This window comes from Lytechinus pictus, chromosome 3 (assembly GCF_037042905.1).
Source record: "Lytechinus pictus isolate F3 Inbred chromosome 3, Lp3.0, whole genome shotgun sequence".
In the NCBI taxonomy this organism is placed as follows: Eukaryota; Metazoa; Echinodermata; class Echinoidea; order Temnopleuroida; family Toxopneustidae; genus Lytechinus; species Lytechinus pictus.
In genome coordinates this window covers 22,109,561-22,135,000 of record NC_087247.1, presented here as the reverse complement: position 1 = coordinate 22,135,000, position 25,440 = coordinate 22,109,561, and the positions used below count along the sequence as shown (strand labels likewise).

General features: G+C 36.5%; 1 protein-coding gene across 1 annotated transcript; it reads right to left on the bottom strand.

Annotated features, from left to right (window-relative positions):
- Positions 1-14,287: 14,287 nt before the first annotated feature.
- On the bottom strand, positions 14,288-17,204 carry LOC129280670 (uncharacterized). Its single transcript, XM_054916691.2, has 2 exons — positions 16,442-17,204; positions 14,288-15,359 (listed from the first exon to the last, which is right to left on the bottom strand). The coding sequence occupies exons 1-2, from the start codon at positions 16,542-16,544 to the stop codon at positions 14,962-14,964; spliced, it is 501 nt and encodes a 166-aa protein (XP_054772666.2). The 5' UTR covers positions 16,545-17,204; the 3' UTR covers positions 14,288-14,961.
- Positions 17,205-25,440: the final 8,236 nt, after the last annotated feature.

Sequence of the window (25,440 nt, the reverse complement as noted above, 5' to 3'; positions counted from 1 at the left end):
TCTATCACAAAATATAGTTTTGTGTATTAAAAAGGTCAACATTTGTGTAGCTTTTAAGAGATTTTCCCTATGCGCAATGTCTTTCCCCCTCAATTTTTTTAGCTCATTACGCCACTGTATACGGATTACGATTATTATTTTTTTTTCAATGGGTTATCTGAAAGCATCCCTTTTTCATTTGCATGCACTGTGGAGAGAAGTTTTTTTTTACATGTACATAAAGACCTATATTGAAATGTGAAGTTTCGCCTAATTATATTTTCATTCTGAGTTAATTTGATTCCATACATAATGAATGATGGTCAGAATCGATTTGTGTGTGCATGTGACGCAGAAGACTGGAATTGTTTAAAGGGGAAATTCCGATCATTTACTGTAGATAAAAAGAAATAAGATGATCAAAACATGTTCCCTCCATGATTGAAATTACTATGATCGTCATATGGGGAAATTCAACAAGAAATAGAGATCGAAGACAGATTTAATTTATAAAGCCACCCAATATCGCACTTATTTTCGCATCTCCTGCGATCTTTAAAATGTCACGTCTGTCAATAAATTGTATCTTTATTTTCTCATATTCATTTTGCTTGAAATGATACCACCCCGGGTGTATAATATATTTTTATTAGATATTTCTAATGTTTTCACAATGATTTTTGTCTTCAACGATGGAACGTTTAAATACGTTGAATTGAGAATAATTTAATCAAGTGACCTTCATTCAAAATGTCATCCTATGCAGTCGAGGAAATCAAACTCCAATATAATGCATGGTGTACATTGAATCTATGGAATATTTTTGCAGTATCAGATTCCATGATGATGCGATTACACCTTCTTGACTGCGCAATAACGAAATCTCATAAAAACGTCAATTTTACCCACGAATTGTTTACGTATTTTTCTGCGTGGCATATTATTTATCGTTTGATAATCACTATTTTCAAATTATATTTCCTCCGGGAATATAGGCATATTGTAAATTGTTTAAGGACCCCCCCCCGAATATATTGTTTACTGTAGTATCTTATAACAATTAATTGAATAATGACATCTTTAGGTCTTGTTTTATCATTAATCAGGTTACATACACATCGCAAGTGATATGCAAGTGAGCAGGTGATTGACGTCAGACATGCATTCACCATTTCTTACATATCTTATTATGAAGTATCAAATACTAGATACTAGTACTTAGTGTTTCTTGTAGATTTGAAAACAAGTAAGGTCTTATTTGATTACTAATCATTTACAATAGTGGTAGATCCACATATTTATAAGCAGTCAAATCATGTTTATATAAATTACTGGAGGATAGTGAGTAGTATAATCAATAAAACATAGTGATCTTGTGACGTAATCTACTCACTTATTTGCATAAATGTGGTGAGCATAAAATGTTACTGTTTTGTGAAATCATGAAAAAAATTCTAAATGTCACCTTTAACATCCGATTTCGGGGTCATACTTCTTGTGTATTTCTTTTATTTTTCCTCTATAAATCAAATCATTGATGGGATGGACTTGGCCTTTTAACCTCAATAATATTATAAATCTTTCTCTAAAATTATACCATTTTATACTTTCCCTAGAAGAATCAAATTTCATTGATTGCTCCCTAACGTCGGAACACATTTGAAATTACGAGGCACTTTATTTCAAATGATGTGCAACCCACTTTTGACCCTTCGAACATCTGGAATGTGTGTACGATTTTTTTAAATCAAAATAAAGGGAAGCTGGAAAGGAGCGATTGTCCAATATAGAGTATTTCTGAATCGAGATTTAGAAAGAATACTCTGCAGATTCCACCTTGATACTTCTTAAGTAAATAATAACAATGGGCGTTTGAATGATTTTTGTTCTATTCATGATTAAAAAAGATGGGACTTTGGATGCATAGCGTAAGTTAAACATGATGTCTGTCAATAATGTTCAGTGAATACACCACAAGGGAATCGTATGTCATCTCGTCATCCGTTGACGTTCGAACGTCAACGGATGACGAGATGGTGGAGAACTGTGCCTTTTTTTAAGTATCCGTAGGTTCATACAAATTCCATTATGTTACATTTTCAGCATCATAATTTTCATATTCATATTTCCAAATCCGTAAAATAATCAGATTTTATAGTAAAGTAAGAGAAATTCTTGATTTTTGACTGACTCGCCTCCAATGAGACGCACATGAGAAGTTTCATAACTGCCTGAACTTTATCCAGCTGCTTAAAAACATCAAGTACATGATCATGATTAACTCTGGCCGATGTTTTTCCCCTAATTCTGAAATCATTATAAAAACAACATTGATCCCATATCCAGGGGCATCGATCCATGTTTCGGATGGGCGGGAGAGAGGCAAAAGTGGTAAAAAATAAAAATTATCCAGAATTTTTAGTGCAGAGCCCGCCGAAAATCGACAATTTTGTAAGTTTAATAGTATTATGCCAAGACTAGTGCTTTCTAAGGCTTTTTTAATATATATATATATATTTATATATATGTATATGTGTGTGTGTGTGTGTGTATATATATATGCGAAGCTGTCAAGGTCATTGGGGGCGATCGCCCTCCTGCCTCCAGGATCGACGCCTCTGCCCATACGCATAATTTTTTTTTGCAGTTGAAATGATTTAAAATTTTATTTGGGGTTTGCATTCATCATGTTCATGGTTACATGATTAGAACAATTAGGGTCATTTAGGGTATCACAAAAAAAACAGTGAAAAGATGATCAGTGTACAGGATTACTGAATGATTGGAAAGGCAATAATTACTATTCTATGTTGTGATGTCGGTGGAATAACACAGACGATTATTGATTGAGTCCATCATTAATTTATCATATCTTTCATGAATATTGATGAGAATCAACGTTATTCTTATTGTCTTTATTGAGTTTAATAATCTGATATCTCCTTGCGTTTTATGACGAGAATTAGATGCTAGTTTAGAAGTGACTTCATTTTTGTCTCACCTGCATAGCAGAGTGAGACTATAGGCGCCGCTTTTCCGACGGCGGCGGCGACGGCGGCGGCGGCGGCGACGGCGACGGCGGCGGCGGCGTCAACACCAAATCTTAACCTGAGGTTAAGTTTTTGAAATGACAGCATAACTTAGAAAGTATATGGACCTAGTTCATGAAACTTGGCCATAAGGTTAATCAAGTATTACTGAACATCCTGCCTGAGTTTCATGTCACATGACCAAGGTCAAAGGTCATTTAGGGTCAATGAACTTAGACCATGTTGGGGGAATCAACATCAAAATCTTAACCTAAGGTTAAGTTTTTGAAATGTCATCATAACTTAGAAAATATATGGACCTAGTTCATGAAACTTATACATAAGGTTAATCAAGTATCACTGAACATCCTGCTTGAGTTTCACATCACATGACCAAGGTCAAAGGTCATTTAGGGTCAATGAACTTTGGCCGAATTGGGGGTATCTGTTGAATTACCATCATAACTTTGAAAGTTTATGGATCTGATTCATGAAACTTGGACATAATAATAATCAAGTATTACTGAACATCCTGTGCAAGTTTCAGGTCACATGATCAAGGTCAAAGGTCATTTAGGGTCAATGAACTTTGGCCAAATTGGGGTATTTGTTGAATTACAGCCATAAATTTGAAAGTGTGTTGGTCTAGTTCATAAAACTTGGACATAATAGTAATCAAGTATCACTGAACATCCTGTGCGAGTTTCAGGTCACATGATCAAGGTCAAAGGTCATGTAAGGTCAAAGAACTTTGGCCATGTTGGGAGTATTTGTTGAATTGCCATCATATCTCTATAAGTGTATTGGTCTAGTTCATAAAACGTGGAAATAAGAGTAACCAAGTATCACTGAACATCTTGTGCGAGTTATAGTAGTTTCAAAATCAGCACTGCTGCTATATTGAATCGCGTGATGCAGGTGAGACGGCCAGAGGCATTCCACTTGTTGTTAACCATATACCACTGGCTATCATGTGGTTTTTTCAATTTCCTGATCGTGATGAGAAGGTTTGTTATCAGAGAAAAAGGCATCCAGCAGAGAGAATAAAATTAACCATTAGGATTGTTGAAATTTACTTTGGATAAATATTAATAGAAACGGCGACGATCTAGGAATGAATCAATAGAGACAATATGTTGAGATATGAGGATGAAAGAAAGAGAAAAAGATATAAGTGGGGAGTAAAAGAAAGAGGACGAAATTATTTAGGAAAGAGAAAGGTTTTCGAGAAGTGATGTTTTTTTTTTTTTTTTTTTTTTTTTTTTTTTTTTTTTTGGGGGGGGGGGGCGGGGGCGATGGGGGAGTTTACATGTGTAAAGAGAGAGGGAAAAGGATGAATGAGGTATAGGAAATGTGATGAAGGAGATATATTGAGAAAGAGAGAGGGGGGGTAGATGGTGGTATAAGCAGATAAACAAAGGAAGATAGTGAGGGCAAGACAAAAAAGGACAAAATAGAGATACATTCGAGCCTTGCATCTCAAATATAACTATTGCCAAATTTGTTAGGTGACGGTAATTCCCAGCAGGCCTGTCACTTGACGTTCTCTATCTTCGCGTGTCGTGGTTGCTTATTTCATCGTCAAAGAGATGTACAACAGATGATGTACTCCTTTCTCTCTCTTTTTCCCTCGCTGTGGTTGCGCACTTTTTTTCTCCACCCCACCTCGAGCATCTTTGCATCACTTTACTGAGCGACTGCACACTCTGAGTTGAGACGCGCCAGATATCGTCTGCATTCATGGAGGATGCTGAAAAGTATTCTTAGTTCATCTTTCCTGTTGTTTACGATTTGGGCGCTAACGGCTCAGGTGAAAAAGTTTTAAAATAGGGAAGAGTCGTCTTGGCGGGAAGAACATGCATGGTGACAGTCGGAGTTACATGGGATTAGCAGCAAGCAATTTAAAACTCAGAAAGTATTCAATTTCAAATCGATGTTGACGAAGTCAATCAAAGTTGGTGTGTCGGTCAAAAAGTCACAGATGCTGGAAGATTCAAATGTCATTAACATGATGCGCAAGAGATTTGATTTCAAGATTTAAAGGAATACAATTTTATGGATTCTTCTCTGAATGGATTGATGTTTTGATCGGAGCCAGTTTTCAGTAGGATGAAATACGACCGTAAACAATATATGCTTACTCATTGCAGTCAGCAAACTCTACCTGTAATTTTTATTGGTATATTGTGACTTTTACTTTTACCATTGGTGACTCTTATTTTGTGCTTCACCGCCATGAACGTACCAAACTGATCATATTCACTTCTGTGTACCGGTTGCGTTTTTTCCGTGCCCCATTTCCCTTATTTAATTCTGTTCGTTCCCAAAAAAGATTACAATTCAATTTCGATGTTGGAGGTAATAGATATAGGTTTCAAATCAAATCTCAACCACAACCATCTTTTAGTTCAATCTCCAGCTGTCAAAGAGAAGGAGAAAGTCACCCGGGGAAACATTACCCATTGTGATCCCGTTTCCTATATCAAGAGGGAGGGAGAAAGTAAGAGATAGAATCCGAGGATAGAATCTAGCACAAAGTACTGATAAACCTTATATAAATCATCGAAAAGGAATCGATTGCCAAGAGAATTGATCCTTCAACCTTTTTTACCACCCGTGGTGCTTGACAAACTCAATTCTTGCCTAAGTGGAAGATAGAATCAACTGGATTGTAAATATATCTGGCGATCAGCACTCCTCAAAGGACCACAACAATGCCCAAGGTTCATCGAGATGGCCCCAATCCACAGGTAGCTTATCATCTAGGTAAGCTATGTCAAATTTGTTGAGAATGCTCATATTTGATTAAAAAATTATGTTTTAAAGAATGTTGCAGTATGATGATGAATGGACCAAGATGTTGTTAGGATTGAAATCATGTCCGTATTTTACACATCCAAGTTTGTGACCTCGGGATGAATGAAATTTAAATTGATTGACTTTTTAAATCAATTAACTGATCACTTAAAAAATCATTCATTCATTTCTTAATTAATAATTCAATCAAGCAATTTATTAATCGATGGTTCATTAAACTATTGGTTTGTGCTTATTTGTTGTCAATGTATCTGATATAAATGATTTTGATCTGAAAATATGTATTTTTTCAGGATGGCAATATATATTCCACGTTCATAAAAATTCTCCACACTGAACCAGTCGTACAACTTTCTTCCTTGCTTGTACAACGATGTCGACCTGATTACCCACGAATTACGTGTTGGATACTCGTAAATAATAGATTTTCACACAACCACTACAATTTTCTACCTTCTCAATTTTCATCACGACTCGATGGAACGCTGTCATCAATTATTTATACGCTGCAAATGATTTTATTGTCCCGGAAATATCCGAATCGATACGTGACAATCGGAATGTCAAAATATTTAAGCGAACCAGCATTTTCAAGTCTTCACAAAATTCAATTAACCAAATGAATTAAATGGAAAAAATGAGAGAATCTTGAAGTTCTTTTCTTCCCTTTCACTCAAGCATCTTCTTACTACAAATATACTACGACTGCTTCCTTCATCACCACTACTACACTGCTTTTAATATTGTAATACTATGCTAAAATTATACTTCTCTATATCACTATACTACCACACCACTATACTATTATACGACCAAAAAAAAAACCAACAACTACTGCTACTACTGCTACTACTACTACTACTACTACTACTACTACTATTACTACCACCACCACCACCACCATCACCAGCAGTACTGCTACTACTACTACTACTACTACTACTACTACTACTACTACTACTATTACTACTACTACTACTACTACTACTACTACTACTACTACTACTACTACTACTACTACTACTACTTCTACTACTATACTACTACTACTACTACTACTACTACTCTACTACTACTACTACTACTACTGCTACTACTACTATTACTACTACTTCCACTACTACTACTACTACTACTACTACTACTACTACTACTACTATCTCTACTTCTACTACTAATATTACTACTACGTTCTCGGTGCGTCCGAGCAGATTGCGGCTCTTTTCACCTACGTCCGTTTGGCCGTAGCGACAACTGAATACCCGTAGTGGCCGCGCAGAAGACTGCTACCTTTATTACCACCACCAACGCCACTACTATACTGCTTTTAATGTTGTAATACTACTACTACTACTACTAATATTACTACAACTACTACTACTACTACTACTACTACTACTACTACTACTACTACTACTACTATTACTACTACTACTACTACTACTACTACTACTACTACTACTACTACTACTACTACTACTACTACTACTATTACTACTACTACTTCCACTACTACTACTACTACTACTACTACTACTACTACTACTACTACTACTACTACTACCACTACTACTACTACTACTACTACTATTACCACTACTACTACCAATACTATTACTACTACTACTACTACTACTACTACTACTACTACTACTACTACTACTTCCACTACTACTACTACTACTACTACTACTACTACTACTACTACTACTACTACTACTTCCACTACTAGTAGTAGTAGTACTACTACTACGTTCTCGGTGCGTCCGAGCAGATTGCGGCTCGTTTCACCTACGTCCGTTTGGCCGTAGCGACAACTGAATACCCGTAGTGGCCGCGCAGAAGACAATGGATGGAGTTTCTGTTTCATGGCCCTGGAAAGCGGGTGTGCTTGGGGTGCTGAAGCATCCCAAAGATTTACCTGGGAGTGATGCGTGTGTTATTATCCATAGGCAGCACCCCCTGGAAATCTGATAGATATGCTAAATAGCAGAAATTTTTACTAAAATTGAAAAGTGAAACAAATTTTTTGGCTTTTAAAATTTCTCCTGGAGCAAAATGACCTTTATTTGGTAGCGAAATCTCCCTTTTTTTACCTGTCAAATTTAAACCAGCACCCCTGTTAAAAAATTGTTCCAAGTGCCCTTTGCTGCTTCGTTTTCCCCGTGGCTCCGTCGGTAGAGCTGTCAGTACTGGTAGGTCCTATAAGTAAGACCACCATACGCCTTACGATTGGTCTGCGACCCGATATTGGAATAAAACGTAGTAGAATTCTATGCTTAAGATTGGGACATGGAATATCTTACTGTGTAATGTTCTAAATCGTCATACGAATATGTTCAAATCTGTGACTGCTGTCATCGTTATAAGAATAAAAGCGAATTTGATATCTAGTCGTAATGACGTCATAGCAGTCGTACGATTGGCTACGATTTGAAACTAATTTGGCCTTTACTCCAAAATAAAGTCTTTATTTCTTTTTGAATTGTTATATAGTATTCTTTCAATTACTTTGAGACTCAAATAAAAAGATTCTTTTCATTCACATTTTCAGAAAATTAGCGAAATTCGATTTGTTCTAAAAATGGGATCGTGGACCAGTCATGTGTGCGGTGACATTCTCACTGCGCCTTTACCGTCCATTGTGTTGACGGCTCTCCCACTAAATAGACTTTGAGCTCAGTACCAGGTATAGATCACTATCACTTCCAGGTCCTGATTAAAAAAATAATAACTGAAAGCTGTAAGGATGAAAGTGATAGGAACATTCATAAACGAGGCCAATTAGACTAATTACAATTGCAAGGTTTTGATTCATATTCGTGGAAAACATGAGAGAGATAAAAAATAAGAAACAAAAGAGATATTGATTGTAATTATATAAGTCACTAAGCCATGGACACTATCTGACATTGTACTTTGTCATGAATATTGATTATATAAAATATTTTTTGCCGTCGGCTGTTGAGCCGATGCTCAATGTGTATGAACAAAAATGATATATGGCGTCTCTTGATATTTTCATATTTTATATTTAATTTTTAACAATCCTTTAATTAAAGAAAAAAATCTAATCATTTGAAGTTATCTTTATTTTTTTCAGTTAGCTGAAAGTAGAATTCGCTTTTGACTGTCATCTGAAACATTGAAATACAATATATGATTACAGTAGACGCGTCATTAAAGATTAGACACATAATTATGAGACGACGACGAATTCTATTTTGTTTTTCTTCAAGGGCTTTTTCTGTCAACGATCTTTGGTTTGAGGGCAAAAAGGGAATATTCACAATGGCTGATTATAATTGAATGAATGTTGAATTGAATAAACATCTCCACGTCTGGTGCACTGCAAAAACTCTGGTGTTGATTTAACACCAGCCCGGAATCTATATATGTCCACACCAGAGAAGTATTGAAACAACACCAGTTTGGAATCAAACCGTTCCTTTTTTAATACTAATTGGTGTTGTATAAACAACTATCTGGTGTTATACCAAAACGAAACTGGTGTTGTTTAACACTTCGCTGGTGTGGACATATATTGATTCCGGGTTGGTGTTAAATCAACACCGGAGTTTTTGCAGTGTGGTCTACATAATTTTACATCAATTCATCTGTCAAAAAAGCATTAACAAAAGCAACAATAAAACAAAATGTCGATATCGATTTGATGGGAGAGAGGGTGTGGGTGTGTGTGTGACAGAGAGAGAGAGAGAGAGGGGGGGGGTTAGAGAAGGAAAGAGAGGGGCTACCTGAAATACGCAAACAAAATTAAAAAAGAAAAGAACATCACCGTCATAATGCAATTCCAAAGATAATGTAAGGAAGAAAATACGAAAGAAAGATTGAGATGCAGAAAAAAGCCCTGTATATTCAATGACTAATTTTATTAACGATATCTAGTGTATAGCAGTATATGAATCCATATGTTGGTTACGGTGTTTTCACCTCGGCCTTTATTCGACCATGCAGGGATGCGCTCTCACGGAGTCGGAATACACAGGGCTTGTGGCCATGGAGCCCCAAAGGGATGCTCTGTCGAGGGTTCTTGTGTCAAGAGGGGTCCTCAGACAGTAGCAAGCCTTAGGTAGGGGCATGCTCCATGGTATAGGGGCGAAGGATGGGTGACGCTAGTGCACAATAGAAATAGAGTGAGTGAGAGTATGAGAGGGGGTAGAGACTTACAGCGATAGAGATAGAAGATGGAGGGTCGGGGAAGGGGGAGAAATAGAGAGAGAGAGAGGGGGGGGTAGGGAAGGGGTATGGAATAATAAAGGATCAAGATCGACTCTAATCGATTTAATCAACGCAAAACCATGGAACATCAATTCATGGACTATAATTTTTTTTCCAGGACATGATAGCATGAACATCTCAACAACATGACTTCTGTATTTTTTGTTGAACGGTATACGCATTAATGTTCGATCATTTTGTAAGCAAAATACCATCGCTTTATTCTTTTTATATTTTGATTCTTGCTTTTTTTTAAACTAGGTGATATTAATTAAATATGTTTTGCTCTCTTCAGAAAAAATAAGCCTTTCTTTTTATCGTTACTTCATCTGGGGAGAAGTTCATATTAATGGATTCGCACAATTTCTTTTAAATTATCTGTAAGAATAAAAAGGATCAACGATAATCGTTCTTTACTATGACACCGTTAATATATTTAAAGGTCCTGAAATGTCATCGAAAGAAGGAGGGGGAGTGGTGTAATCCAAAAAATGACTTCGATAATCCTGTCCAAAACGTGTGGAAAAACTCTTTAAAGACTCTCCGATTAAGTTAGTGACAAAGATAATTTAGGCAAAGTGCGTGGGCCGAGTTGATGCTATGGGGGAAAAACTAGCTCTCTATTATTTACGATTAAGGCGAAACATGCAGTGAAATACATTATCAGTCATTAAAGAAAGTCTCATAATGTGAATTTTGGGTTGACTTGCACCAGGTCTGTATATATTATTCCACTCATTTGCCATCCTCTTTCAATGTATAAATAAGTATATGAAAATAATCTCCTTTAAGAATATCATCGATGCTGATAATGTTCTTTCTTTCCTTAGACCTACGAAAAATACACCAATAGGTGAATTTAAGAATCTAGGAGAGTTTTTCTCCCGCCCTATTAAATTGAGGCCTAATCAAAACATGCAAGCGCGAAGCGCGAGTCAAATCTTTTATGATACTGACCTGTAAAAGAGCCATTGTAAGCACTTTCATTGTACACATAAATACGAAGCATAATGTATTTTAAAGACGACTCGGCGATTTAAAATGATTTATAGGTCGGCGAACAAAGCCAGGTCATGAAGGTGTTTGTAATTTGGAATGGCGCGGTTGACGAGGTGATACGTCACAATGGCGCGCCAGACGGTATTGTTTATGCGCCCATTGACAATAATTTATACTGGGCGCAAGGAGCGCGATATTTTGGCGCGCGCGCCTAGGTGAAGGCGCGAAAAATCCTTCATTTTAGTCTTGGCTTTCAACGGAGATGAACGTCCAAAATATTCGCTTGTAATTTTTCTTACGACCTTCCGTTTTTCGAGACGTCGTAATCTACAAAGTACAACGAGATCTACAAGAATTTTTGTTGAAACCGTCATCGATCGGGAATCATCTTAATTTTGCTTAATGCAGCTGTAAATGCTGTCCGAATTACTTGAGGATTCTCTATTTCTTGCCTGGCCTAACGATTAACCGTCTGCTTTGAACCGAGTTTTATAATTATACGACGGTACGAGGAGCTACGCAACGTGTTGTCGCTATAACACTAGCAGTAGCAGATCGGCTGGGTCCAAGAACTTTTTGGTTTCAGCAACGATGAGAAATTGACTCGAGCTGCTAGATGGAATTCCGTTCAACGACATACGGTCGACTGGGATTCATCATGATTATGAGTATTGAATGTTACGTTAGTCAGAGGTCCTACTACTACCGGTACTAGCTCCCGACTATGATGATGTGAAGCAGGTGGGCTGGCTGAGCCGATCGAGGCAACGGTCTGGATTAGCAGACGGGACGGGGTCGGTACCAGACAATATACAAGTTCAAGTCTCTGCAAGACCTAGCCTATCCGGTGAGTACGGAAGCAGGAATAGATCTAGATCTATTCTAGGCTAGACTCAGTCTGGATTAGTGTTAGTAATAGTACATGTACTAGTACTAGTAGTGGGCCAAGGCCTAGGGCCTAGCCCTAGGCCTAACTTAAGCCTATAAAAATGTTAGTTAATAAGTTAGGCTTGTTGAATGATCGAGGCCTGCTACAGAGTACAGTGCTACTGCTAGTACAAGTAGTACTTCTAGTATCGGGGTGATTTATAACTTTTGGAGCTTTCTTTAGACTAGCGCAGGTAGGCCTGTCTAGATCCTAGTCTGACTGAGATTTTGAAAAAAAAAAAAAAAAAAAAAAAAAAAAAAAAAAAAAAAAAAAATCATGTTCTTTTAAAGTTTTATTGGTCAGAAGTCGATTAGTTACGCTCTGAGTCTGACATAAATCTCTTTCAATTTCATGGCCCTTCAATACCCCCCCCCCCCGGTTTTTACGTTAGCACGCGAAGATCCCATTCCCATGTTTGTGCTACTGCTAGGCAAATCAAATGCCTAGGGCCTAGTTAATGTAGTCAGGCAAACGGGGGGGGGGGGGCATTTGCCATTTGGCTTGCTAACGCAATTGGGGATTTACATGTAGGTCAAATGTCAAGCCATAGATCCTAGGCTAGACATAACTTGGACTTGGCCTGGAATTAATTTTAAACTTGGTCCAAGTGTTTTAATTACGATCATGATGGAAAAGGGAGGGGTCAGCTTCAAAATTCAAGCACAGGCCTAGCCTGGCCTAGACCTGGTCCTACTTGACTACTTGTTTTGGTGTCTGAACCATCAACCAGGTGTGTCATGAGGGAGATTGGAGGTTTTGAGAATGAGTTCAACAATTTTAACGTTGGTTACCGTAGCGTAGGCGTAGGCCCTAGCCTAGTAGTAATACTAGTATTGCATCTGCATGACTAGATCTAGGCCTATGGTTAATACGGTTGTAATATACAATTTCGAAGCCGGTGGTTTGGATTTGGCCCAGTGAATGCCAACATTGCGGTTCTAAAATTTCGGCTAGTATCGATAATATGTATAGGCCTATACGATGGAAAATCAAAAGGAAATTGTAGTCTATATTGGTGCTAACAGTAACACTAACAGCTGATTTTAACTTAGGCCTAGTTATGGTCTAGGCTAAGATCTATTTAATACCATGATTAATTTTGAGCCACCGTTTATAAAAAATTGTGAGAATAATAGAGGGTCTACTAGTGATTGGCGAAAAGTTCAATTTTTTCGGTATTATTGATAAATAATTGAGTGGGAAATGTCACTTTGTTATAAATTTACAAGTACCGGTAGTCTACTGCACTGCAGCAGTGCATGGTGACACCACAGAGTGAAACTAGGCTCGGCCTAACGTTAGATCTACTTACAGTAGACGCGGTTTTACATGTCTGTTTGGGGATAGACCCTATTATCAGATGGTTCAGTTTGGCCTATAAATAGGGATAGCACACAAAAATTAAAACTAGCTAATATCCATTCAAAATCCATTCTGTCTTATAGAGCTTTGTGAGAGCTTTATTTTGATACCAACTTCATGTAAATTGACCAATGTTTGGTAAAGTTATGGTCGATTTAAGTTATCGGAAAAAGGGTAAAAACCTGCCGGAAATCATCAAAATCGCCCTAAAAAGGCAAAAAATGCGTTTTTGGGCAAATTCAAGTATCTGTCACATGAAAAATATGATTATATAGTGTCTAAAAACAATTAAACATAGCTATAGCACTTGTGTTCTACACAGTCTGCAAAAACGGGATCACATGAGTAAGTTACTGCTGAATTATAGTCGTCAGAGTGGGACCTATTAATTCAAAATCACCCATCCGCAACCACAGAAAAACCTTCAAAATATGCAAATGAGAGCTAATTAATATGCGTAAATGCAATATCTCCAGTTATATTAGGTTTCACGCAATGAAACTTGGCAAGATGTTTTCTTGCACTAAGACCTTTAATTTTCACCACTTTTGTACAATCTTATTTGACAAATATGCAAATTAGCTCATTTATTATGCAAATTAGCTAATTTATGCATAATTATTAATACATAATTCATCAAAGATTCATCGGCAACAATCAAACCATCCTACAAATTGTCTCTTTCATATGGGTTATACAAGGTTGATAAACTTTATGATTTCACAACACTTATCTTTTACCTATACAGTGCTGAAAATGAGTTTAAGAACAGCACTGGACAGATAACCTTAATGAAAGAGGATATTATTATTAACATGCCAAAGACAGCACATATCTGTTCTTGGCAGTTCTGAAATTGAATGATCAGTTGCTGCACAAGTCAATCCAGGCTGGTATTTGAGTTTTCTTTCAAGTATCACAATAATATTACAGATGCTGTTTCATTAGATATTTTAATATATTCCCAATTTTAGCATAATAAATTGAATTTTTAATAACATTGATGTTTAATACATTTCTATGAATTCTGACTTCAAACAATTTAACAAAAAATAACTGTAATCTTCATCCCATTTCAAGTAGGTCATGACAAGGACAATGAGCAACAGCCAAGGGAATCAAATCGAGAAAGGGGAAACTGCAGCCAGACACAAATGAGCGGACAACCTGATGAGAAGGGATAAGAGGGCATTCAAGGCATAGTAAAAGCCATTGGACAGTCTGCATAAGATATTCTACCTCATTCATTGAACTTGAGTTTTTTTTTTAGCACAACAATAATATAACAGATGCTGTTTCATTAGAATTTTCCAAAATCTGCCTGGTAGATTTTTGATTGCAGGTTTGTATAAAGTGTAAGAGTAAAAAATTAATTGGTGGACTGGTACAAAATTTTGAAAGACATTCATATTATATGTACCACAAACTAGTGTCTCAATATGGCAGGAAATATTACAATTCAATGTTTTTATGTATTGCAAAAGATGAAGTAATCTTGATTTACTACAAAAAGAGCAGCTATAAACATGTACTGAGTAAAAATAATTTGTACATTAGTGTTATTCCCTGAACATAATTGTAATTGGTGGATTCATGCAATAAATGCAATTACATTGAGTAAAAACGAAATTTATTTCTACGATAATGAAATAGCTCTACAATGATTCCATTTGAGATATCTCCTTGTAAATTACTGCATCCTTCTTTCAACAAACCAGGAGTAATTCCCAATTGCTGACATGCTGAACCAATAACACGATTAGACCCAGACAAGTCTGTATATTCTTCACATAGGGATTCTAAGTTATCAGCACTGATTGCTTTTAAAGCACTGCGTTTCACTTTGGACAGGATTCCAGGTAATGTGCAGTTAGGTTCTTTGATGCCCATGCTCTTCAAAATATTAACAAAGTCTTTCCGGAAGCTCAAGCTCTCAGTGTCATCAACACATTTTCTGATGATTTCCATTAAGCCAAAAGTAGGCCTTGGGTCCTCCCACCAGTGATCTGTAATTAAAAGAAAAGGAAGAAGAAAAAAAAAATGTCAATGTAGGTTCTTTGCCTGAGTGATTTAAAATCAACGGCATACTAATTACTATATTTACTCAAATAATTGAAAAAAAATATCAATCAATTATTGATCTAAACTTTAATTATTGACATTAAAAAGTGTTAAAAAGTGTTTGCTACCTTAAATAAAAGGATAATATTTGCTAATTTAAGAGGGAAAGTCTGGATTTATAAAATAAAAATAATGTGAAACTTGAAAATAAATGCACATACTGTAGACCAAAACAAATATTAGGACTGAACCAATATATGTGTTTCTTAAAAAAAAAAAAAAAAAAAAAAAAAAAAAAATTGGGCAGGGGGGGGGGGGGCCACAATTCTTTGTCAATGAATTAAAAAAAAAATAATTATGAACGGGCACTAAACAGAGAAAGGGTTTTAAAATTGATAGGGGAAGGATGTGTTATTCACAGCAATGGTATAAAGAAATTCTGAGAATGAGAAATAATTATTAGCTTATAATAATTTTTAAAGCCCATTTGAAAGTATAATTTGTTTCTTTTGTAATTATGTCTCTTTGAGGCCCCCACCCCCTCCCCCTCCCCCCTAAAAAAAAATTAATTAATAAAGGAAAAGAATTGGTTATGGGCACAATTGAGACAAAATAATTCAGTAAATATGACCAAACAATTAATTAAAAGTGACAAATTTGACTTTCAAGTCTAATTTCTTGAATTGCCTGACATCACACAACTATTGATTTGAAAAACGTACGAGGAAAATGAAAACAGTCGTTCCAGAGGGAGGGAGAGAGGCAATGGAATATCCATACCTTAAACTGCGCATGCGCAGAAAAGAAAAATTCGGTCGGCGAATGTGGCCGGTCGACTGGAGAAATGGCTGTGCAATTTTGCGCGCACTCCCTCTGCACAATCACGGCAAAATTGTTCATTAGATATTTGAAAAAGATCGATATTTTTCACATTTCATGTCACAATCACAACCATTTCACATCATTTCATAATAAAAATCCAATCAATCGGGTATTAAGAATACGTAATCGGCACAAATCTACTCACCAGGACATTTCCGTTCGTGTACAAGAGAGTGAATTTCATCGGCAGTCCATCCGGTGAGTTGGAGTATTCGTGTATGTTCTGCGCTGAAGTCAGCGGATGCCATGATTGAAGTCAAGCGCGTAGTACCTCGAAATCGTGAACCAAAATTTGGTTTGCTCAATTCAAAGCCATTTCCTTGCTAGTTACACTCATTTTCAGGACAAAATAATATCATCCCTAAAAAATGTAACTCCTAACCTTTACAACAAGTACTTCACTCTTCGGAAATACACTTGAATACCGGAGATATGAAGAATCCAAGCCACACGGTAAAATCGCCTGCGGTGTGACCATAAATTGGTTTCCACGGAAGCAGAATACAGGGTCATGATCGGAAAGGTCACGATATCCTTATATGGAAATTTCATGCACATATTTAGAGTGTAACATGTGAGGATCGTTGATTTTTCTGAGGGGATGTTTTTAGTCATTTTCAGGGCGTTTTCAAAAATACGCGAAGTTAAGCGCCACGCGTCATTTCCCCCCAAGTACCGGCGGTGTGCTTGGAGTTAAATATTGATTAGAAATATGAATTCTTCATGAAAAAAGGTGAGAAGCGAGACAGAGCATATTGACAATACAATAAAAATGGAGGTAAAGAAATTAAAACTATATACTTATTTTTAAACTCACAGGAATGTTTTAAAAAGTAACAAAAATTATGTTCACGCAGGAATGGATGAATTTAGCATTTCAAGCAGACTGTGTGCGCATACGCTGTGCTATGCCTACTATAAAAGTAAAAGTAGTATTTGACCTCTGACATTTTCTGGATTATGGGCCAGCGAGAGCTGTGTTCTTGGTCGCAAAATTATGTGGATAGACCGGTAGTGGTAATAATTATAGATTCTACTCAGCTTTCAAATGTTATTGTTGAATCAGTCATTATTTTGGAAAGTAGCAGATGATGCTTATCATTATGATTGTGTGATTAGCATTTTGTAATAATACACTTTGATAATCATTATAAATATAAATACCTCCACTTGCACCAAGCAGTTCTGTTTAAACATGTACGCCTTGAAAGGAGGTTGATTTTGGGAATTCACTTTGCATGAATTAAATGCCGATGCTTGGTAGAACTGTGAGCTCGAAGTTTCGAGGAAACATGGTACAGGTAAAAGTAAACTTACCATGCACATAATATTAAATCGGATGTAATTTCGAATTAGCTTGGAATTGAAGTCAAGGGGTTCAACGAGCAGTTGTTATAATACTAGTAGTATGGGCCTCCTAAAAAGATACCTTGATTTTTTATGAATTTGTATGGTTTATAACTTGTGGAAATAAAAGAATATAAATGCTTAGGCCCTATTGGAATTGAATTACTTGTTTAACGCTTTATCAACCTCTAACCGCTCAAAGCGCTTCAGAATTGAACCTTACACCTCATGGTTCAATATATATATATCAAATAGGCCTATTTGACTGGTCACTGATTTGAGCTGAGATAATATCGATAGTATCATTCAAAATAATGATAATATATTATAGATTTGGTACCGGTATACATGATCAAGGCGGCAAATAAAATAATAAATAATGATGATGAGCTTATAATTATGAGCTAATTCCTTGAAGGCATTCAGTGGAAATTGATGTAGTCGATTGACATGGGCCTGTGTTGGAAAGTGTCTGAAATCTTGTACCATACTGTCATTTCCCTTTGTTGCTTCGGGGGACACAATATACGGATGCCTTAATAATGCAATAAGCCATATAGGTATACTAGCCAATCAAACGAAATTTACCGATTGCTCAATCAGAAACCAGGTTCCAAAAAGTATATCTTCTTCTTGGAATTGGACAGCGTGTGAAATATTCGTGTTGGTGGCCTGTTGATTATGAAAATGTATATAATGGGCTGGATGCAGTAATTTGGCTTGATTATGTCTGCAGTGGTCTAGAGGTAAAACCGAATACTGAAATAAGAATAACAAATAATAAAAATGATAAGAGAAGTTATAGTCTACAATTAAACAGATTATTTGAAGCTTATTGAGTCTGGTTTTGAAATATTGTCGAAGTTGCAACACGCACATATATGCAGATGATATTGCATCGCTGGTTGGGGTTATAATGTAAGGAATTGGAAAATAGCAGTTATAAATGAAACATAAGGAGCGGGACTAATGATTACTCTGTGAAGGCGGTTTCAGATGTTTCGGGAAGCTGCTCGTTTCGTATAAAGCTCAAAATTTAAGTACGCTTATATTGCAGGCTACGATAAAGAGGGCGAAGGATATATATATTTTACAAGTTGTTTCTGAATAAATGGTACAACCCCATAGGCATTTAGGGGGTTCAATTGAGCCCCCCCCCCCCCCCAATACTGGTGAGGATTGTAATCTTCCAAATTATTTAATAGGATTTTCACTAGTGCTTGTGTGTTTGCAGTAGATGAAGAAATGTTTCTAGATATAGAATTTGGTGTTCTGCCCAGGCTTTTTTCTTCTTTTCTTTTGCAGTGCCGGATCCTTGGATGAAAGGGATTCAAGTGGGCTACTGCGAGGCAAAGTAGGCTGACAGGAAAGTCTGATGACAATTAGACCTACTACTGTATAGTATGATCTAGAACGCTCCAAGTCTGGCTGCCAAAGAGTTGCTCTTTGGTTGGATCTATTTCCTGACCAGTTAGCTTAGAGTCCATAGTAAAGGATGTCATTTGGGGCGTTAATACGCTCTTATAATAAATAGAACTGACTGGGTATTGCTGCCAGCAATGACACTAATTGGAGCAGTGGTCAACGTCTTCATCTTCATAGAACTAATTTACCGACAAGGTGGTTTTAACACGTATTCAAGGAATAGAGGTTTTTCTTCAGTCAAAAAACTGGTGAACAAACATTTTAGCCTTCAAGCAACAGGGAAAGATCATATTTGAAACATCATGATACAGTGGGCTGTCTTGAATGATGAGTTCATATAATATGAGGATGAATTCGACATGCTTTCAGTTTCAGACTTTTAATGAGGTCCCCCATATTGTTCACTTGGATGGGATTGGAACTTGAACATGTGGAACATATGAAGAAAGCCCTTTGTACGTATGCTTTTGCCAACAAGAATGGAACATATTATTCAGGATAAGCATATATGAATGTATCAATGTATAGGGCACTTCAAATTTTATTCATTATCGTTTGAAGGACTACTCGTTCGGATGTTATTTAATTTTTGAAATAAATAATTATTTCATGGATGTGGTGAGGATGATTAAACAATAAAAAGGCAGTCATGTTTTACGTTGATATGTGAAAACATTATCGAAATGATTCATCCCGGGTAAAATTCCAGTTTATGTTAACTGGTTCTTAGTTTAACAGCATATTTAATTGAGGAGTGTAGCTCTAACCGAATAGTCCTGATCGGGAAGGTTTCATATTCAATTTAGTTTTAGTGCCTTCAATTATCATGATTATACTCCATGGGTTATATGGGGTTATTCTGTGGATGTTACGCAAGCTTTCAGTTTTTATTTTATCTCATTTCAACATAACAATTTACTAAATCCATTATAACACAGGAAGGGTATAATTATGTATTTGTTGGAATTAAGTGTGAGGTAACTAACTAAATGCTGTGGTTGGATTTAATTGATCGATTGTCTGCGATTGAATTATATTTGTGCATAGGGTTAAATCATGCACTGTTATAAATGGCAAATGGGGCAACAAGAAAATGGCAGTACCTCAGTGCGGCATGCATTGCTGGTTTAGCAATGTTGGGATGCTACTATGTGTTAACTATATGGTCAAACTGATGGCGTTCGGCCATCAAATTAGTTTTAGTGCCTTCAGTAATATCATGGTTATACCCCATTATCCAATGGGGTTATTCTGTGGATGTTACTCAAGTTTTCAGTTTCAGATTTTAATTTATCTCATTTCCAACAGAACAGTATACAAAATACATTTAAAAAAAAAAAAAAAAAAAAAAAAAAAAAAAAAAAAAAAAAAAAAAAAAAAAAAAAAAAAAATTATAACTCAGGAATGGTATGATATGTATTTGTTGGAATTAAGTGTGAGGTGACTAGCTAAATGCCGTGGTTGGATTTTATTGATCGATTGTCCACAATTGAATTATTTGTGTGCATAGGGTTAAATCATGCACTGTTATAAATTTATGGCAAATGGGGAAACAAGAAAGAGGCAGTACCTCAGTGCGGCATGCATTGCTAGTTTAGCAATGTTGGGATGCTAGTATTTGTTAATTATAAGGTCAAACCGATGGCGTTCGGCCACCATTGATAACTTATCAAAAATTAGTGATGCAATGAATTTCAATTTTGAAGCTTGCAATAGGTTTGTATCAAAACCATGAAACTTAAAGTTGCATATTATCTTGTCTTCCTTCATATGTTTTGTTTAGTTTTGTGCATGGTAATCAGATTTTAATTGTGAAGGAAGTTCTGACACGGTTTATGTTTATTGTATTTCTATTGGGAGATTGTTTCCAACAACTGAATACATACATGTAGAAGTGTTTTCCATGCTCTCATTAAACTTGAGATGGATATTTCTTCATATACTTGAATTGAATATTTCTATCTGGTTTTTAAATGTCATTTCATGCTGGTTTAAAAGGGGGCTGGTATGTTGGTCATGGGTAGAAAGCAGGTATAGAGGCAAAGAATGCAAGCCTTCAGGTAATTGTGTCATGGAAGACAGCGACGTCAAGGGCTGTAAAAAGATGTATAATTTTGATTCATTTAAATTTATTGATGGAGGGCTTGGAGGCCTGTTATGCATAACTGATTTAGCTTGGCCAGCTAACACAAAACTGGGGTAAATTATGAACGAAGGCTTAAAATAAATGAAGTGTTTTGGCGGCCGATCATATATATAAAATATATTCTCGTTTGGCGGTAATTTGTCAAATTATGCGCCTAAACACTGATGTCATAAGATATATTGGCATGGAATATGTTATTTAATCCACAATGGTCACTTTTGCAAGGTGTGTAAAGCAGTGAATGATATTTTAGCCTCTAGTTATTAGATTTTCCACTTTGATGCCATGTACGTTGATTAATATTTCATATTGAATCGGGTCCTCATTCGGTACCTAGACGAAGGGGATTTATTTATAACTTTACATAGTACTTTAGGAACGCAATTGTAATTTGAATGTAAGGGTGTCACGCTCGAACTTTCAGTTTAGGCCTCACCTGATCTCATAGGCGGGGAGGCTGGTATTCTGTATACATTTATATTTTTCGTGAAATTTTTGCCTCACCCAAGTTCTCATGCGGGAAGGCTGGTATATATATGTATATTATATGATATAAGTATGCCATCTGTAATCCACCGATTTGCCGATAGCTCATACATGTAGTTAATAGCTGTGCTGGTATTCCTGTCCGGCTAGCAGAGAACCAGTGGGAAAGCAGCCGTGAAATTTAACGTTGAATTTTCTGGGAGGGGGGCCTTCTAGCCGGGGGTTTAACCCCCCTTCGGGGAGCTAAACCAAGGCTATCGGTTGGTTCCAGACATACATGAATGTAAGTCTCTAATCAGAGGTATTCATATCCATGTTTTATACTTATGTGATTGTGACACCAGATTCGGAAAAGTGTTCATCTCTATTGAATAAAGCCACGACATAATCGCATATTATTTTGTTTTGTCATTTTGTTTGCCGAGTATAATGTATTTTAAAGACGACTCGGCGATTTAAAATGATTTATAGGTCGGCGAACAAAGCCAGGTCATGAAGGTGTTTGTAATTTGGAATGGCGCGGTTGACGAGGTGATACGTCACAATGGCGCGCCAGACGGTATTGTTTATGCGCCCATTGACAATAATTTATACTGGGCGCAAGGAGCGCGATATTTTGGCGCGCGCGCCTAGGTGAAGGCGCGAAAAATCCTTCATTTTAGTCTTGGCTTTCAACGGAGATGAACGTCCAAAATATTCGCTTGTAATTTTCCCACCTCCTCCCCAACAACCATCCATGTAAATGTTACGTTTGGGTCAAACAACGTTGGAATGTTGTTTAAACACATGCAATGGGGAAGGTCGAGAATGAAGATACTCTAGGTATCATTCAGAGTTGATTTGTGTTTTATTGGAGTGTATAGCTCGTTATGAATGGAATAACGGATCTGGAATTGTTATTTAATATATGGACATTTGAATTATTTTACTTATATGAATTTAATGTTGATTTATATAACGAAACACGAATTCAAATCCGGGGGCAGTTTGCCTGGTCGCACATCAAAACAATATAAAGATCGTCGTGTATTTAGAAATGTGGGCCGTAAGGGAATTTTATCCTTCTGATCTATTTTGGTCTGTGGTCAGGTGGGTTTTCGCCCTTACCCGTTTTTGGGACTGGGTGTTCGTTATATTTTGGTAATTCACATGAATTGAGTTCTCATATTATTGGCATGGCATATGTTCTTTAATCCACAATGGTCACTTTTGCAAGGTGTGTAAAGCAGTGAATGATATTTTAGCCTCTAGTTATTAGATTTTCCACTTTGATGCCATGTACGTTGATTAATATTTCATATTGAATCGGGTCCTCATTCGGTACCTAGACGAAGGGGATTTATTTATAACTTTACATAGTACTTTAGGAACGCAATTGTAATTTGAATGTAAGGGTGTCACGCTCGAACTTTCAGTTTAGGCCTCACCTGATCTCATAGGCGGGGAGGCTGGTATTCTGTATACATTTATATTTTTCGTGAAATTTTTGCCTCACCCAAGTTCTCATGCGGGAAGGCTGGTATATATATGTATATTATATGATATAAGTATGCCATCTGTAATCCACCGATTTGCCGATAGCTCATACATGTAGTTAATAGCTGTGCTGGTATTCCTGTCCGGCTAGCAGAGAACCAGTGGGAAAGCAGCCGTGAAATTTAACGTTGAATTTTCTGGGAGGGGGGCCTTCTAGCCGGGGGTTTAACCCCCCTTCGGGGAGCTAAACCAAGGCTATCGGTTGGTTCCAGACATACATGAATGTAAGTCTCTAATCAGAGGTATTCATATCCATGTTTTATACTTATGTGATTGTGACACCAGATTCGGAAAAGTGTTCATCTCTATTGAATAAAGCCACGACATAATCGCATATTATTTTGTTTTGTCATTTTGTTTGCCGAGTATAATGGGAGCGCAAGCTGAAATTGTTTGATTTACTGACCTGCAACTGAGAGAGTTTGAATGCATTCATGAATAGAACGAGTATCTCACTGAAAATGATAATGCGAAAACGAAGCATGCTGAAATATTTTGACGAACGGAACTGAAATCTGGATATTATTAATATTATGTATTTTTGGAGAGAATATTAAGACTTATATCATTAACCTGCATGAAAATGTGATGTACTGTAATTATTTTTTTTTGGTTAATGTTATCAAAATAATGCTATACCCTTTTTGATGGGGACGGTGGTGTTGAGTCTTTTAAAACACCAACACCTGGGGGTGTTTCATGAAAGTTGTCGGCGCTGACTAAATTGTCAGTGCTGACTATTTCAGTGAAATCCTTGCATTTGATTGGCTGAGAAGCTCTGGCCTCTGACTGTTACTATGGTAACTGTCGGAGAAAGACATCTTGTCAGTGCTGACATCTTTCACGAAACGGTCCCCCGGACAGCTCTTACATGGCAAACTTGATCAAGGAAAATGATTGTTAAAGAAACTAGGTAGGTAGACAGAAAAGGAGTTTGTTCAAGGATAATGACACCTTGTAGGAGAAGAGCGAAAATTTGGATTTCCATGAATTTCTGATAGAAAGAAAGCGATTTGTAGCAAGTTTATCTACTCTAGTCAAAATTCTGCATTCGCATTAATGAAAAGGAACGTGTTTGCAAACAATAAATGGCATAGTAAATGGGCTAGAAATGCAATTAGGAAAAACATAATTATATAGACCGAAGCAAATGATAGTATGTTTCACAAAGTTTTCATTTCTATCTATTTGGTTTTTATTTTCCTACAATACTATATCTCTCCTCATCCATTTTTTTTTTTTTGGGGGGGGGCTGCCCCGGTGCCCTTCCCCCAAGTTAGGGCATTTTCAGTGTGTGAGAATAAAAGAGAGTAAGAGGACATGTGTGAGACACTTAAGTGGTCTCTGTTGCACTTTTTGAGAATTATGATTACATAGTTAATCTAAAAGGCTCATCACTTACTCTTATTAGAGTAATAAACCATGATAGCACAATTGTTAAATCTGCCGCGCAGCTAGTGTATTTCCTCGTGCGTAAAGCTTTATCGGGCAATGATCCGTGTTTTTCAAAAGGATGTCAACTCATTACAGCCCTCGAAAATTTCCGATAAATAAAATACATAAATTTTCTTCCTCTCCATGACCTTCATCAAACACATGAGATAGATGATGGTAGTAACCTTAACTCGATGGAATTTTCAATCAGAATTCAATGATGCATCTATCTTCTTTGCTAGTTTAATATTTTATCATGTCGTCGAACATCACGTTTTTCCAATTACGAAGACGTGTGTTTCAATCATACTCACCATCATCAAGTGATTGGATCGATGAAGAAATGTTTAGAATACACTCCTCGTCTCAAAGTCTTCTTTAACCACCCAAAATACCCTGAAAATCAATTTTCAAAATATGCTTATTTCCTGTTACGTTCCCGTATTATGTGTTTTGGATATGTTTCTTTGGACGAAGGAGCTTAATCAAATTGACGTTAACGCTTGACATTTACATTCAGACCGTTTTTTTGTTCTTTATGAGAACAATTTTGTTATTGTAAGCGGCCAAACGTATATAACCGCTATTGAACTTTGCATCAGTGGTTTTAGCACTTAATTTACACTGAGGATTAGTTGCTGTGCTAGATATTATATTTACTGAATGAATTATGAATTTGAATAAATTAAACGAAGGTCAACATTGGATAATACAAGACATGCTGTATAGCATAGGATTCTTGCATGAAATTAGTTTGTTCTTTGATCATT

Coding starts and splice junctions, on each gene's coding strand:
- LOC129280670 (XM_054916691.2), bottom strand. CDS start 16,544: ATGGCATCCGCTGACTTCAGCGCAGAACATACACGAATACTCCAACTC. Junction 15,360..16,441: donor ACACGAACGGAAATGTCCTG/GTGAGTAGATTT, acceptor TTTTAATTACAG/ATCACTGGTGGGAGGACCCA.